The sequence below is a fragment of the Athene noctua genome, chromosome 23 (genome assembly GCF_965140245.1).
Source record: "Athene noctua chromosome 23, bAthNoc1.hap1.1, whole genome shotgun sequence".
Taxonomy (NCBI): Eukaryota; Metazoa; Chordata; class Aves; order Strigiformes; family Strigidae; genus Athene; species Athene noctua.
This window is the reverse complement of record NC_134059.1, coordinates 8,699,256-8,715,186: the sequence shown is the minus strand read 5'-3', so window position 1 is coordinate 8,715,186 and position 15,931 is coordinate 8,699,256. Positions and strand designations below refer to the sequence as shown.

The window sequence follows — 15,931 nt, the reverse complement described above, 5'->3', positions numbered from 1 at the left end:
TTGATCTGCATAGCATTAGTGGCTCTTCTAACCATTATCTGCAAAAAGGTCTGAAGGAAACACCACTGCATCATCGTTTTCAGAGCCCTGCCCATGTCAGCAGCGTGGACGAGCAAGCACTGAGGCATCAGCTGATTAAGTTCTGCTTTTCTCCACTATCTCAGGCTGCTCAGCTCTAGGGCAATGACTGATAAGTTTCAGAGCAGCTCTAGCTGATTTTATGACAAAACGTAAGCGTTGCTTTGGCCAGAGGCGCGTCCTGCCGCACCCCCCCCGGACAGACGGACACCTACCACCGAAGAAGATCTTCCTGCGGACTGTCAGCAGCACCTGACCATTCCGTGCAGCACTGGTCATTAAGTCCAAAACTTGCTTGTGTGACTTGCCCTTCACAGGGACCCCGTCGATGCACATCAGCTCGTCGGCAGCTCGCAGCCGGCCGTCCTTCTCGGCCGCGCCCAGCGGGATGATGGCTCCGATGTAGATCTGCCAGCAGAGCAGTCGGGGGTTGATCACAAACTCACCACAACACCTAATGGTTGGACTCCAGGTGAATCCAGACAGACGAGGGCTTTGGGGGAGGCGTTTTTAAGGATCACCCGACTGGAGCAGAAGCACCGCCAGCGAGCGTGCTCTGTGCCAGCTGACTCGGTGATACAAGCTGGGGGCTCAAAGCATTCAGTAAATACTTCAAGCTTTAGGGGATTTTTAATCCTTCTTGCCATCAATTCTGGAAGTATCACTATCTCTTTAGCATGTTTTTCAGTTTGTTGAAAAGCCCAACTTTTGACATAAGCATACACTGTGTACTTGCTATATATATCATTTCCCAGACATTACTGAAATGAAAGCCCCTGTCAGTCATTCTTTTTTTTTTTTTTTTTTTTGCCAAGACTAGGCCAGAGTGATTGGGGAAGAAGTAAAAGCTTTCAAAAGAACTCAGATTTAGTTCTGAAAAGCTGCTCAGACAGTTCCATGCTTGAAGTTTTTTCAGTGCACAGCTCCTGGTGATTAGATAATGCATTCAGCGAGCTGCACTCCCCTCACCCCCACCTCAGAGTGCTACTAAATGTAACACAGACAAGAACACCACACACTATTTCATATGCTAGAATCACATTCAGGTTAAGTGAAAGATTAAGAATAATGATGTCCAGGAGCTGCTGGAGGTTAAGCAATGGGGGGCAGATCATCTGCACGCAGCATCCACGACATGATCTGACACTCACCAACAGCTATGGCTGCTATGGAAACAAAACACCACAAATGCTATAAAGTGCAACACAAGTAAAATTCTTTTTGGTTTTGTTCTTCCTTTTCTTTAAATGCATGTTAGGGGAAAGAAAGGAAACAAAAAAAAGGCTAGCACTGGATCACAGTCTGTGAATGGAAAAAACCCGTATTCCTGAACTGTAATCAGGAAACAATCTAGGGGTATCTATTCCAAAAGCTTTTCCTCTCGACAGCTGAAGGAACAGCCCCTGACACATGGTACGAGTCAGAACTCCTTCCCAGAGAAAAACGTTTGCCTGTTTGGAAACAGGGGGGAGTCTCCTTCAGCCTGCCCTCAGACAAACAGACCACCCGGGGCACCGGCACTTGCCCCTCGGCCCCCAACCCCGCCCTGGCAACCACCTCTCCGAGTCCCAGCGCCACAGCTCTGTGGGCTGAGGCCAGGAGACAGGGCTACACTGACAGCCTGGAACCAGCTGGACTCCGGCCACCGACCAGGTTAAGGCAAACCAGCCTCTAACTAGTATTCTTTCTCCTGCGCAAACATCAGCTACGTTTTGATGCCAGTTACAAGCGAACTACCACCACCATCCATCTGCAGAAGGCAGCCAGTCGTAATCGGTTCTGCTTCAAGCCTGTCTCGAAAATCCTGAAGTACCATATTTTGTATTTTCTGAGACGAGAGGGAAAAACTCAAGGCAAATAAAAGCCTGAAAGAATGCACTGAAAAGCTGTGCTTGTCCCCTCGAGACAAATCCACCAGGAACCACACCGACCAGCACAACAAAATGCGTTTTTGAAAATCTGGTTGGAGAGGTGGGGGAAAAGGGGTGAGACACAATCCCAAATCTTGCCTCGGTCGCCCTGGGCTGTGTTCAACGGCCTGACGGGGTTTTTGCAGGAGAAGCAGCAGCTTCCTTCCACTCCTCTGCTCCCCAGGACACTCCGACGTGCAGGACACACTGAGCATCACTGGGGCACGTTTTGTGCCGAGACCACCAGTGGGGTCAGTGGAAACGGGCAAGGGCTGAGCCCCAGCGCTGCCCTTTGGGGTGCCCCTGAGACAGCAGCCACTCCAGACACACCATCAGTGTCACCAGAGGAAGCCACTGCCCGACACACTCCGGGGAGCGGAGAGGGCACGGCGGCCTTGCAGATTAAAGTCAGCCACGAGGGGGAAAAGAAAGGTAATCTGGATCAGTTCTTGATCTTTAAAAGGCAGCTACTGAAGTGACTGGTTTTGCCGTCACTGAACTGTTCGGGACGAGATGGAACTGAGGATGGCAGGCGGTGTCACCCTGACAGCGATGCTCTAAGGTAACACGTAGCCGACCGCGAATCGTTTCACTTACGGGCTGATCTGGTCCATCCCCTCCGAGCACCCGGAAACCAAAGCCCGATTCTTGTTTTCGCAGGAAAACATCCAAATCTCTTGTGTTTGGAGCTAAGACAAAGCAACATTTCAAAACATGTAAGGAGCCATCTTTGAGTATTGAAAGATTATACTTTTGTTGTGTGCTCTGACAGAACACAGTAACCAGAAATAGGGTAAATAATTCCAACAGTCAAATCTTCAGTGATGTTCTTTCCAAAACGGAAAAAAAAATTTCAAGAAAAGGCTGAACAGGAAAGGATAAATTGACAAATGCCGAAGGAGAAATCCCAGCTGCATTGAGATGGTGGGCCTGGATAAAATCTGTCTGTAACATAGCTCAGAGCTACCATCGAGAGCCTCTGAGATGGTCAGGTCTCCTTCAGCCTAGACCATCCTTACGACCATTTCTGTGATTAACTGTTTTCCCGTAAATATGGTTGAAGCATATTGTATCTCTTTTTTTTTTTTTTTTTTTAAAAAAAAAAAAAAAAAAAAAGGAGTTCCACAGTTTCTAATTTATGTATGAATTATGCATTTCTTGAAATGTTTTATCTACAGGAGGCTAACAAACTCAACAGGAAAGTCACAGTGGCTTTACCACACATGACAAAGCAAAACTCCTTCCTGAGTATTTCCCAGCTGAAGTTGATGTACTCACGTTTGTCCTCATATATAGTCTTGGACTTCAGGTAGACTTCCGAGGGGTCCAGTCTGGGAGAGCCTGGTCGTACGGCGGCGGGAGGGAAGGGCATCGGCTGCGGGATGGGATCGCCCACAGGTTCCAAACTGCCCGAACTGTCCTGCTTGTCCTTCTGAAACAGACCCCACCCCGCAACGCCGAGTGACGTCGAGTGTAACCGAGTTCAGGTACGTGCGTGCGCAGAGACAATGAACGAGCAGAGGTGAAGTGCAGGGCAGGACGAGGGAACGGGGGAATAATTCTGCAGCTCGACTGCCTGCCGGGGGCTGGGGCCCGGCCCAGAGCCCCCTGCTCGGACGGGGGCTGCAGCGGGGGCCGAGCGCGGCTCCTGGCCGCTGGCGCACGGCGCGCGGGACCGGTCCTGGTCGGAGAAGGGACCGATTCCTCGGCCCGTGGGCCACCAGCACAGGCAGGAGCTGCCCCGCGGGCGCTGCCTCGTGCCCGGCCGCGTGCTGCCGGCGGCAGAGACGGGGCAGGAGGGACGCGGCGTTGGAATGCGGCACCTGCACCTTCCTCTCAGCGCCCGCCAGCCACCACGCTCCCGCCAGCATTCGTGGCGGAAGGACACCCAGCATTCTTGCGGTTTCCCACCTCTATTTCCAATCGATGATACACTAAATAACTCTGCATACTTTGGGCTGAAACCCAACCCGGAAAGCTGGAACACAGCAGCCTGCATGTGCCCGAGCACGTTACACAAAAGCACAAGCAGAACAGACTCAGATCCACCCTTTTACCAGGAGTGGAAGAACCCCCCCGCAAGGGATTTACCAGTCTGACACATCTGGCGTGTTTGTAAACACAAGAACCTGCCCTTTTTAACTGAATTGTTTGGCCACGCTGCCTAATGCCACCGAACCTCGAGTGCTCCGTGGACGCCCGTCCCCGGCTCCACAGCGCCGTCCCACGGAGGGTGGGGGCACGGGACCTGCGGCGACAAGGCTCCAGTCCCCTGCCCGCAGGGGTTTCTGCCCCGACTGAGCGGGTGCAAGGAGCTGCATCTGCAGATCCCCCGAGCACGGTCTGCTTCAAGAGCACGACCCTGCGCGCTCGCGTTACCCCACCGCTGGGATGCGACCTCAACACTCCAACTGCAGGACAGAGACAGAGGAGCTACAGCCCCATCCCAGTAATGGGGTTTTCCTAAAATGAAATTGTTTATTCTGTACAACAAACAGCTCTGTTCACCGAGTGACCTAATCATAAAAGCACGGCTCATGATGTCAACATGCATTACGATCGGCATTATCAAATCAGAGGGTATTTTATTAAGCCAAAGAATTCTTTACTAAGCTAATAGGTATTAAAGATACCCCAACAGATGGAACTTCCAAAAATAATGAGTATCAAACTAGAAATGTACCACTACATAAAGACTTCCTGAAAACACGGATTCAAAGATAAGCAAGCATTTTAGTCAGGGAGTACTAACCAGTCCATTAATTCTATGCAAGGACTGAAAAATACTGAAGTATCATAAAATTCCTTTAGAATCCCATTTCACTTTCACACAGGTAATTAGCAATGAAAAAAAAAAATAGATACTGTATTTTGTTTCCCTTTTAATGGGTCTTCTGACAGCAGTTACTTAATACAATGAATTTGTGCCAGGCAAGTAGACGTGGTTTTGCTAAATCATCTTGCAGATTATCACAGGAACTAAAACCCGGAGAAGATGAGATTACAAAAGCAGCTCAAAGCATGCACACAGACAGCAATTTCCAGCATAGTGCAAAAAAGGAAATAACGATAGAACTGAAGGGGCAATATCATATTTAAAATCCTGATAAATCAACAATACTACTCCCCTCGTCATACAAGATCTTTGCTGCCCTCTTGATTCCTCAGTAGTAAGAAGAGATATTTGCCACCTCCATTAAAACTACTCAAAAAACTCAAAGGAATCTTTTGTGTTAAGCAGACCACATTGATGAGTCTGTTTTGTAACCAAAAAGCCCTGAATATTCTCCATCAGAAACGAATCTAAACGCATCAGCGATACTCACCCCTTTGGCAGTTTTAGTAGGCGAGGGTGGACCTGAAGACAGACAATGCAGAAAGCAGTTTCAGTACCGGGTCACCAAAAGTTTAAACAGCATTAAGGCAACACAATCAGCTCCTCCTGGGCTGAAAATAGCAACTGTTTATTCACTCTTCTTCACAATGGGAAAGTGAATGTCCAGTTGACCAAGACCATCACTTCAGAATCATCTCAAATTGGAATTGCTACCCGCACAACAACGAAAAAGACCTGTTCCTCTCCCTGCAGGTCAGCCCCGTTTGCTGGGCTCACTGGATACGGGGACTGTGAAGTTGTCTGGAGGAATTTCACTTGACACCAAAGAAATCTAATTATTTCCTTCGCTGATTAAGGAACAGCCGCATTTACACAGAAGATGACCTGGAGATTTTTACAAAGGCCAGTGGCTGTTTGAAGTGACACTCTCAGGGCTACAATAAACCTTCCAGGGACGCTAAGCAGCCACGTGGTGCTTCATAATTCATTCAGCTCCCCCTGGCCAGCGCACACAACCTGCCGGGCAGCTTCTGGGGAGAAGACACACTCTGGTCTGTGACCGACAGTGAAGGGGTATAAAAATGCAAATACAAAAATGAGAATTTTTGTGGCATTTCCAGTGACTGGCTCCACCTCACTGCTGATCCTTCTCCCTGCCTCCCGTTACCCCCTGACCATTACAGCTACGGTTACTGGAACACACTTGGCGAGGCTCAGAAACCTCCGTCCATCACACGCTTTGGATTATGCTGGAGACCACACTTGTGCTGAAGCACTCCCCAGACACTTGGAAGAGACAGTGCATCAACATGCCATAATACAATTTCTGAAAAAACAAACCCCTAGCAACATGCTCTCACCCCAAATCCTCAGGGGTATAAATTAAACTTAGAACAATAACGGCTCAGAGATAATAAGCTGCTAAGCTGTCAAGGCTGGACACGATTTAGATACCACACTAAAAGGGACTTTAAAAAAGCAAATAAGCAGATACGACAAGTGCAAATTGACGTACGTACGCACCTCCTCGTAGGATAAGCAGCGGCACCTCTGCTCCTACTGGGAACTGCTTCAGCACCTCCACCACCTGCAGGTGGGTCAAGCTCTGGACGTTCTGGTGGCAAATCTCCTTGATTACGTCCCCCTTCTGCAGGCCCTGGCACCACTGGCTGTCTAAAATCATCTTCACCTTCTGTCCCGTGGGGCTGTCGGCGATGGCGAAGCCGAAGCCTTTGGGACCCTTGACCAGGGGAATGGTGACCAGCTCCGGCTGGGAGCCCCCCGAGGACACCAGGGAGATCCTCTGCTCGGCTGCCTCCACGGAAGGGCCGTTCAGTCGACCGTTGACCAACATAGGGCCCATTTTTCCATTCTGGTCCAACACAACCGTTCCTGCCATTAAATCTTGGCTGCTCACACAAACATCTCCTTTGGTCACAGGCGGCCCGTTGACAATAGGTGTAGCTGTCACTATATCTACCACAGGGTCCTCGTTGTCGTCAGGAAGAGGATACCCACGACACAGAGTCATGTTCACATACTGATTGACGGGAACTAGCTGAAACATCTGGACAACATCTGCATGGGTATGGCCAAGGACACAACTTCCATTTATGTCCACGATGACATCACCTGTTACAAAAGAAAGTTCAACAATGTCAAAACCAGAACCAAAACCATCCGCACCTGTCCCGTGTCCTGAGCCTCGGGAGAGAAGCCCAACTGGAGGAAAGCACTGGGCACTCTTCAAAACTAGGAACAAGTGGTGGCCGGGCTATTACCTCTGGGCTATCTGTTGCCAAAAAGCGTAAAGGATTTCCTCTTTGCATTTATTCTATTCCATCGCAGAACACAGTGTGCTAAATATATAAAGTTTAATCTGCAGCAGATTTACAAAACGATACTGCGCAGCCCCAGGAGACGAAGCAGTGCACGCACACCACTGCAAGCAGATGTCTTCTACTTTAATTCGTATTGTACAGCATCCTAAACTCAGTCCAGAATCAATCGGATTTTGGGGAGAGCGTGTGTCCTGGGTTTACTTTAGGACTGGCTGAACTGAAGCTAGGATTGCACCCACACACGTTCTGTGCTCTCTCACTGTTGCCACACACGGCCGAGTGTGTATTTTCAAACCAAAGTGGAAGCAGGCTGCACACCGTGCGGCATTTCCATCGTGAAACTGCACGTGAAGGACAATATTCCCAACAAGCAAACCATCTTATCACTTAAATGCCTGGGCACCAGTAAACCAGTAGTTCTTAGGAGCTACCACAGAAACAGACGCACATCTCTTCATTCAGACACGTGTGCGCACCACACAGGCGGCTGCAGGGCCGCCTCACTTCACGGAGGAGGAAAACGAGCCGCGTGCGAACAGCGGGTCAGCAGCCAACAGGAAATTGTTTCATTTCGTGAGTAAATAGTATTAAATAACTGAAAGCATGAACTCGTATTACTCCTGTCTAAAGAGAGTTTCTGGGATACGTAAAGAACATTTTGCCTTTTCTAGCGCACAAACCCCGTTACGGCAAGCTCAAAGGTCAAACACCAACGAGGAGGTGTCGGTGCTTCGGGGACTGCAGGTACGCTCGCCCCTCATGCCCTCACTCAGCCAGCTCATACGGCTTTGCTTGCTCATTCCTGCTGCAGGATTTTTGCAATTTTAATATTTGGTGTCATGTTTTTGGGCAGCAACAAGGCAAAACACAGACCAGGATTCACACACGCTATTTTTACTTTACGTATAGAGAGGGAACAAACCCCATTCTGTAAACAACCACGAAGCCAAAAGTCTTAGCTAAGGCAGAACTACTGAAATCTTCAGCACTGTCCTCAAAGTAGATTTTCTACCTAGAACGCCGCTTCTTCCCCTTTTCAGCCACTGCTCTGTGCAGATCTTTCACAAATCTGAAAACTATTTCAGGGAGTGAGGTGTTCGGAGTCAGCAGATGGGGTCACCCGACCTCCGTGCCGCAGAGCTGCTCTCCAAGGGCGCCACAGGAAACGGGATTTTAGAGAGGTAATACTTGACCTGGTGCAATTCTCCCATCCTGTGCAGCAGGTCCGTCTTTTAAGACATTCTTCACCTGGAGAAACTCATCAGGTCTGTCCCCTCCGATGATGGTAAAGCCAAATCCCATTGTACTTTTTTTCAGCGACGTCCGTATGAGCGCTCCTGTAAGCTGGGATGGATCTCTAGTGAAGACAGACTTCTCGGGTGCTTTTGAATTGTGGAATAAAGAGACATGAAGGTGGAGACCAGGGTTAGTTCTGGTAAGCTTTTTGCTTGCTTGTTTGTTTTTTGTCAAAGTTTAATGATTTGTTTTGTTAACCCTGGTTAACCCCTGCAGCACCGTTATGGACTAAAGCAAAAAGACACTGTTACACTCATTTCACAGCTGAGTTAAGTGGGTGGAAAAGAGTTTTTTTCAAGACCACACACAGCACAGATAACGGGGCTGGAACTAAAGCTCCCACCTATAATTCCTGGATTTAAACTACAACCCTTGAATACCAAGCTTAAAGCAGATCAAAAGCATAAAAATTCAAGGTGTGGTTTTACCTGCATCTTCCAGCTGGCTCTTCTAACCCTCCATATACCCAAAAGCTGCTTCTGACAACCAGGTTCAGAACCATCATGATGATTCTGAAGCAGTCTTAGAGTCTTGGTTCAATTTAAACATTAAAAAAGTCATTGAAAAGACCCTCCCTACAGCTGCGGGAGGGCAGCACTACAATGGCCAGCAGAAGGACAAGGCTAATGCCTTGGTGAATTCCAAAATTGGTTACTTACGGTGCAGATACCTGCAGACAAAGATATTAGTGACAAAGAACCCAATATTCAGTCATACCTGACTTTGAAGGGCCAACATCACTCTGTCCCAGCTGTTTTTTTCTTTTGGCTTCCAATACCGGGTTTTCAAACTGAGTTTTCTGGTTAATATGACTGTAGACACAGAAAAGGGAGACAGGATTTCAGCAGACAGCATTCTGCCTCTTCCGCAGAGAAGACACCCACAAGAGATACACCTACAAATACTATTTTTTTATTATCCGAGACTAATACTCTGGGGGAATGAACAATAAGCTACTGTAATCAACACTGAAAGCATTTTTGTTCTTTCAACAACCTGATTTACTTCAAGAGCCAATACTACTTCACTTCCTGTACTTACTAGGCAGCGTAACTCCGCACATTTTCAAAAGGTTGTAACAGTTTAGAACTGAGAAAACCGGCTTTTTCTCTTGACTCTACGTGTTGCTTCCATCCACCTATAATGTTTACAAACTCAGACATCACCTTTTTACCCGTGGATGCTGGAGTACTACAGCAGAGTGGAAAAGAGCAGTAAGTCTGAGCAGAATTTAAATACCCGTTGGCTTTGAAAAGTCAAAAAATGTCAGCTCGTTCTCTGCGGCTAGCATCTCCAACTCGACTAATTTTCTTCTCTGTGGTTAGAGACTGCATGTACTCTGACCTGAAGGGGATTCAGAAGAGCTCCTGCAGCAATTCAGAAGTTATTTACTCGGCTCTTCGGAGACCGCAATGACATAGAAGTTATTTTTGCTCTTTTACAGTTACCAGGTGCCACTCTTAAATCAAGTGACCCCGTTTTTGTTAAACCTAAGAAAAATGACATCAGCTCGTTCCCATTAATAAATTACTGTGGTTGCTACTCGCTTTCCCTCCCCAGAGGAAATGCAGGCCCGCAGGTCTGTCCCCCGTGGGCCTGCCCACAGCCCAGCGCCCCGGCAGCCCGCGCCGTGCGGCCGCTGCCGCCCCGGCTCCTCCGCTGCCTCCGTTCAACAGGCTGCACCCAGCCTGTCCAGGCTGCACATCAACCACTTCACTATTTTCTGCTCAATTTATAACTATATCAAATTAGTAATTAGCACTTACTCAACATAGTATGTTCCATATTGAGGGTCTTCTATTTTTTCCCATCCATAAGGAAGTTCTGCAGTCAGAAAGAACAAAATTCTCCATTACAGTGGAAAACTACCTGCAAATATCAGAGTTCTTGTGAAGCAACGAGAGGACAGATTACAGACTCATGAAAAATGTGAGGAAAATACTTTTTCTTCCCTTCCTTTGTTTGAGGCTGGTCCTTCTGACAAAAGGGTATCAGCCTGTTCCAGGGAATCTGAAGCCCTGTAACTCTCACTCTTTCTTCCACTACATGAGGAGACTGTATTCAACAAAAACTGCCACTTGAAACATGTAATGAACTTAGAGACAAGACACAAATTAATCTATTTAGAGAGGAACAACCTATAAAGGGGGAAAAAAATACATTATTTAAAATTAATCTAGTTATAAATTATGAATGTGATTTGATAGTCGTTGGGTTTCTCAGCTACACAGTACGAATGCGGTCACGCTGCGCTGCCCCAAAACACGGGAGCCGTGGACGCCTCGCAGCCGCACCCCCCCGGCTCGGGGCAGAGCTCTCCATTCCTCTCGCCCTTCCCGTCCAAGGCCACCTGGCAGCAGCGACGCCACCTTGACCTGCTCTCTCGGTGACCTCGGGGTATCTGAGTGACGTTCCATTCTGTTTCAGTTTACAGTGGGCCCAAGAAACCTTCGGCCAGATCTGTGACAGCCCGTGGGACAGGCAAGAGCCCCCGGCACGGCGGGCTGCTTCGCCCTGATGTTTACAACACGGCGAGACCCCCCCAGCGAGCCAGCACGTGCTCAGCTCCCGCACAGACCCTGCCACGAGCCTGGCAGGGACTCGGGCCTCCCTCGGACATCCCGCGTTGGGGGTCTGAAAGAAAAAACTACTGATACAGGCACTGAAAGTTACAGGTGCAAAGCTCCTTTGTATGGCAAATGCAGGATCTGGTAAGATGGCACCCAGCAGCAGGTCGTTACTGCCTGGAGGTGCTAAAGTTAACACGAGGTCCAATTATTCTAGCTTTACTGTTCTAGTTACCTTGACCATGGAAACTTAAATATTAGATTAACAAATGCAGTCAGGTAGCGAGACATTTTAAGGATAATACTGGAATGTAACCTTGTTTGAGGCTGCCCCGCGTTTGATGGTAGCAGGAATTTTCCCAGTACATGACAGCATGTTACCAATTATTAACACCAGCACCGCTCCACAGGGTTTGACAAAAGACCCAGTGGGTCTATTCGCTTAAACGTTGTTCGTTTGGATGTCCTGCATCTCCCTGTTTAAGTGTGCTTTTCATCCCGGGGTGAGCTGCACATATGTTTAATAAGCAGCAGTACGCATGCACCGCTCCAGCTGGCTTCATTGTGAACACACGGTTGTTAGGCTGGGCAATCTGGGAAGACAACAGGCTATTCTGAGTCTGCCTCAGCATTTGCCGAGACAGAGCTCTCTGATGCTCTTTTCTAGCTGACTATAGTGCGGGACCACGTAGGAAATGGTTGCAGGAATCGTGTGAAGAGTTGAAGGGAGTCAGATTGTTCCCTCTACTTAGACATTTAAGTATTGTATCACATCACACACAACAGATATCACTAGCAATAGGCATTACGCTGTATCCTCTTCAGCATTCCTACATCCTAACACTGATGGACCTTTTCCTCCTGCCATAGTCCACCTGTGTAACAATTTCCACGGAGACTGTCGTTAATACATGCAGCTCTCTCCTTAGCAATGATAGTTGCTGGAACAAAATATCTCATTCTCTTCTCAGGAATGCAGATAAACTCATGATTCAGTCAGATTCTGCTACTCAAGGGAAAATACACCACGGACTTTCCCAGCCTTACATAAACACCTGTGGCCACCAAACCAGGGACACCCAGTGGGACCCTGCCCGCCCAGAGCCACCTGCAGCTTCCACCGCAGCAGTGACGGACCGTACCCAGCTGGGACAAACTCAGGCATCTGCCCGTCACAGGTGACCAATGAATTCTGAACATCTCACCTCCATCTTCGCAGTCTTCAGGAGCTTTGGCTTTCTTACAGAGCCGTGGATCAAGCCACGTGGTTGTCTTGGTGTTATGGCTGTGGAGCAGAACACGCGCCATTAAAAGAACGCCCCAGACTGAAGAAACTTTAACTGTGAAATATTTACTACCATGGGCAAACTGTAGTCTTTAGAGAATATAACCTTGATTTGGGCCTCAGTCACATCATAAAATGCTAAAAGAAAAGGCAACAATGACGCTCAGAGGTAGCAGCACACTGGAGACTCTCCAGGACAGCTGTGAAATGTCAGAGGTACAAACACTCTCCCCTGCCCTCGAGAACTCATGTGGGAACAGCAGCTGTTTCTACCTGAAAGGGAAAAATATTTTTAGCCTCCTCTTCTGCTCAACTCTCAGCAAGGTTTCTGTGTCATTTTTGCCTTAGAACTCCTAAATGAGGCTGTTTCACATGTGCACATACGAGCTACTTCCCCATCCCGGGCTTTAATCCACGCTGTTTGTATTTTAAAGCATGCGTTCCCAGCCAAGGAGCACGGGCAGCCAAGAAAGAATAAACAAGCTTTCAGATTTCAGAGCAATTTGACACAGCGAAGGTTTACACGACGTTATACCTCACCCAGCAATACCCACCCAGCTTTGTATTTTCTGGGACACAAAACACACGTCACAGACAAACCGACTTTGCCCACGGAGCCACGAGGGTTTCCCGCACGACAGCGACCGCTCCAAGCGTGCAACACAGACGGTCGGCAGGGAACGTGACGGTGGGAGCATGATAAATGTCACAGAGAAACAGAAGCAGCAGAAGCAGAGAGGTGCAGGAGCAGCAGGCAGCTCCCCAGCCCCCCCGAGGGCAGCGCCACCCCCCGCTGTCGCCCACTCACTCGATGAAGTAGATCATGCCGGTGTCAGTGTAGGCCATCTCCCAGTTCTTGGGCAGCGGTTCCAGGGTTTCATCCCTCGACAAGTAATTTCTGAAGTCCATGGAGCTGCTTGTCTGGTTGTAGCTGGGAACAGGTTTCATCCAGTCAGGAGAATCTGAATGTTTTTCTTTGTTTTCTGCAGTTGTTCAGGGAAAGTGTTACTATTTGTCAGATGTTTATGTTGTTTCTCACAAAGAACCACCCTCTCAATCTGGCTACGAGTGGATGTCAAGCACGTCCCTGTATGTGATGTGCATTTTTCCACTTTTTTTTTTTTAGCTGTGAACTTTGAAAAGCTGACATGAAATCACTGAACTCTGCTCTTCCCCGACAAACAGAATTAACCTTGTATTATGTGTCTGAGCCTGCTCTGAAAAATCAACGCTAGCAGAAATCCAAATTGACTACACTGCTGCCGTTCCTACAGAGAGAACAGCGTTTGAAAAGCCATCCAAAAAAACCCCCAAATCCTACTAATATTCCCCAAAGCACCAGAATGAAACAGAAAAGACCCACACGGCCAATAAAACAACCAACCCCCTCCCACAAGCCACAAGAAAAAGCTCTCAAAAATCCCTGCAGAGAACTTGGAATGCAAACGCCGACCCTGCAGCCCCGGGGCTGTGCTCGGGGTCCTGTCCCACGAGGACGGCCCGGCCCCCCCAGCCACCCCCCGGGCCGTCGCCAGCCCCGCAGCTCCCAGGGTTCGGCCAGCTCTGGTCAACACGAGCCCGTCCTGAACGCTCACACGGAGGATCATCTGCAAACGCAACGTGACAGTTTCTCTCCGCCACCAGTTCCTCCCCCTCGAGACGAGCGGCCGTGGCAGCGAAAGGGCGTCCTGCCGCTCTCTGATCGCCCCGACCGGACACTGGTCCAGTCTCAACGTGCTCCGTTCCTCGCCACAAGCTCCCCTCCAGGCAGCTTCAGGCTGCGGCACAGTTCCCTCAGCCAAAATCACCTGAGAATTTTACAGCCCGAGCTAGTGCTGCCCCTTCAATCAACCACTTCACTAAAATCTCTGGCATGCAAGTTCAGTGATCTCCTCGAAACTAAACCACCACCTCTACAGGGTACGAATTCTGCTCTGCAAAGGATTCCGTAATTTGAAGAGTGGATACATCTTTCCTTCCTCCTCATGTAACTGGCCGATACCCAGCACTGCATGTCCTCTATGAGCAGTGCATTTTATGATGCAATTGCACATCTGCCTGGGAGAACAGCTGTTTCCCTTTAAAAGATAATTTAAAAATGGAGTAAAAACACCAGTCTGAACAGAAAACTGCCTTCAAACTCCACCAAGGCTAGGGAAGCAGTTCAAGCAAGCATGGATGTTATTTGTATACATCTTATGCATTCAAACAGCACTGCAGGGGATTTCACCCCTTGTCAACCAACCTATCCCTCCGCTGCCATTAACTGCTTCCTTTTCCTCCTCTTCCTCCTCTTCAGGGAGAGAACTGTCCATCCTTTGCATTTTGCTGACAGACGTGGTTCTTTTCCTCTGCGATTCGGTATCAAAATCATTGTCAAAAAGAACTTGATCCACTGGATCAGGCTGAAAGGGGCTGGGCTCCGCTGGAGGCTTCGGAGTGCCGTAAAAATTACCTGGCAAGGAGACAAACCCAGGGTCACCGCAGCGCTGGGGCTGGCTGGAAGCACTGGAGGTGGCCCTCAACGTTTTACGGCCCATGACAGATGGTTTTGGTGAAAGCCCTGCACTGTAACTTAGCTTCGTAAAGAAGACATCAGCACCATCAAAACCCAGTCAAGAGTCAAAGCCAGTTAATTCCTACATTGCCTTTTCGGCAGCGACGCTGCTGCATATCAGAAAACAGTAGGTTTAATTCAAAATGTCTACACTGCCCCGTTTCCAAAGGAAAAGATGGATCTGTGACTTTGCCTGGAATTCACTAATGCTCCACGAAGAGACTTGGGGAACATTCCGAGAGAAGCAGAACAGTGAGAATCAACTGTTCTTACTCCACATACTGATTAACAGAGTAGAATGCAGCAACAGAAACACGCTGAAGTCAAAAAGCAAATTAATGTTGTGCAGAAACATAAAGTATCTATTTACATAAACCCAGCTACAATTAATTCATTTTAAAACCACAGCCCTACAATCTTCTACTGAAAACACACTTGCTAAACAAAGCTGTTAAGACAGCTTCATCTAAAAATTATTTGTACTTGAGAAAAATGAACAGATTTTTGCTTTAATATTTTAATCTAAAACACAAAGACTAGGAATCATCTGTTGTTTTCTGGAAAAGGATTTCAGCAATTGACCTCTCTCCTGACTGCTCATATGATTTTTATTAGGGAATTGAGCACACAGCAAGAGAGCTTCCCAGAATTCCTGCTGGGGTAACGTTTGGTGGCTGGACGTGGTTTTAACCATGTAAAAAAAAAATAAATAAGAAACCCTTCTGAAAATATCAGTTAGAGCGAGGCTCAAAGTGGTGACAGCCAGATAAAGGGGGGCTGAGGGGGGACAAAAAAAGAGCTAGTTTAGTTGAGATTTGCTTAGGAGATTTCCACCGACAGCACGAGACATGTAAAACAAGGAGGTACAGAGCCTTGCACAGAGTTTCCTACTTTGGACATTTTCTTTTTCTTTTTTTGGGGGCGGGTGGGGGGTGTTGGGGTGTGAATCACGTTTATTCAAGTGCCAGTAACACCCCCACCTACCAAAGGAGTCCTCTGGATGCACTCTTAAAGTCACTTGAATCCAATAGAAGTTAAACATACCTAAAAATGAGGGAGG

General features: G+C 48.2%; 1 protein-coding gene across 3 annotated transcripts in view; it reads right to left on the bottom strand.

Moving 5' to 3' along the window:
• Positions 1–15,931, bottom strand: part of MAGI3 (membrane associated guanylate kinase, WW and PDZ domain containing 3) — a 67,737-nt gene that overhangs the window by 13,410 nt on the left and 38,396 nt on the right. For 2 of the 3 annotated variants that reach the window (XM_074925291.1, XM_074925293.1), the window contains exons 4-14: positions 14,560–14,769; positions 13,123–13,297; positions 12,235–12,314; positions 10,229–10,286; positions 9,180–9,274; positions 8,360–8,548; positions 6,349–6,957; positions 5,315–5,346; positions 3,267–3,420; positions 2,586–2,677; positions 294–486 (exon numbers count right to left, since the gene is read on the bottom strand). In XM_074925291.1, coding sequence (XP_074781392.1) covers positions 294–486; positions 2,586–2,677; positions 3,267–3,420; positions 5,315–5,346; positions 6,349–6,957; positions 8,360–8,548; positions 9,180–9,274; positions 10,229–10,286; positions 12,235–12,314; positions 13,123–13,297; positions 14,560–14,769 — 1,887 coding nt within the window. The remainder of the gene's footprint in view (positions 1–293; positions 487–2,585; positions 2,678–3,266; positions 3,421–5,314; positions 5,347–6,348; positions 6,958–8,359; positions 8,549–9,179; positions 9,275–10,228; positions 10,287–12,234; positions 12,315–13,122; positions 13,298–14,559; positions 14,770–15,931) is intronic. The other variant, XM_074925292.1, reaches the window with a different exon arrangement.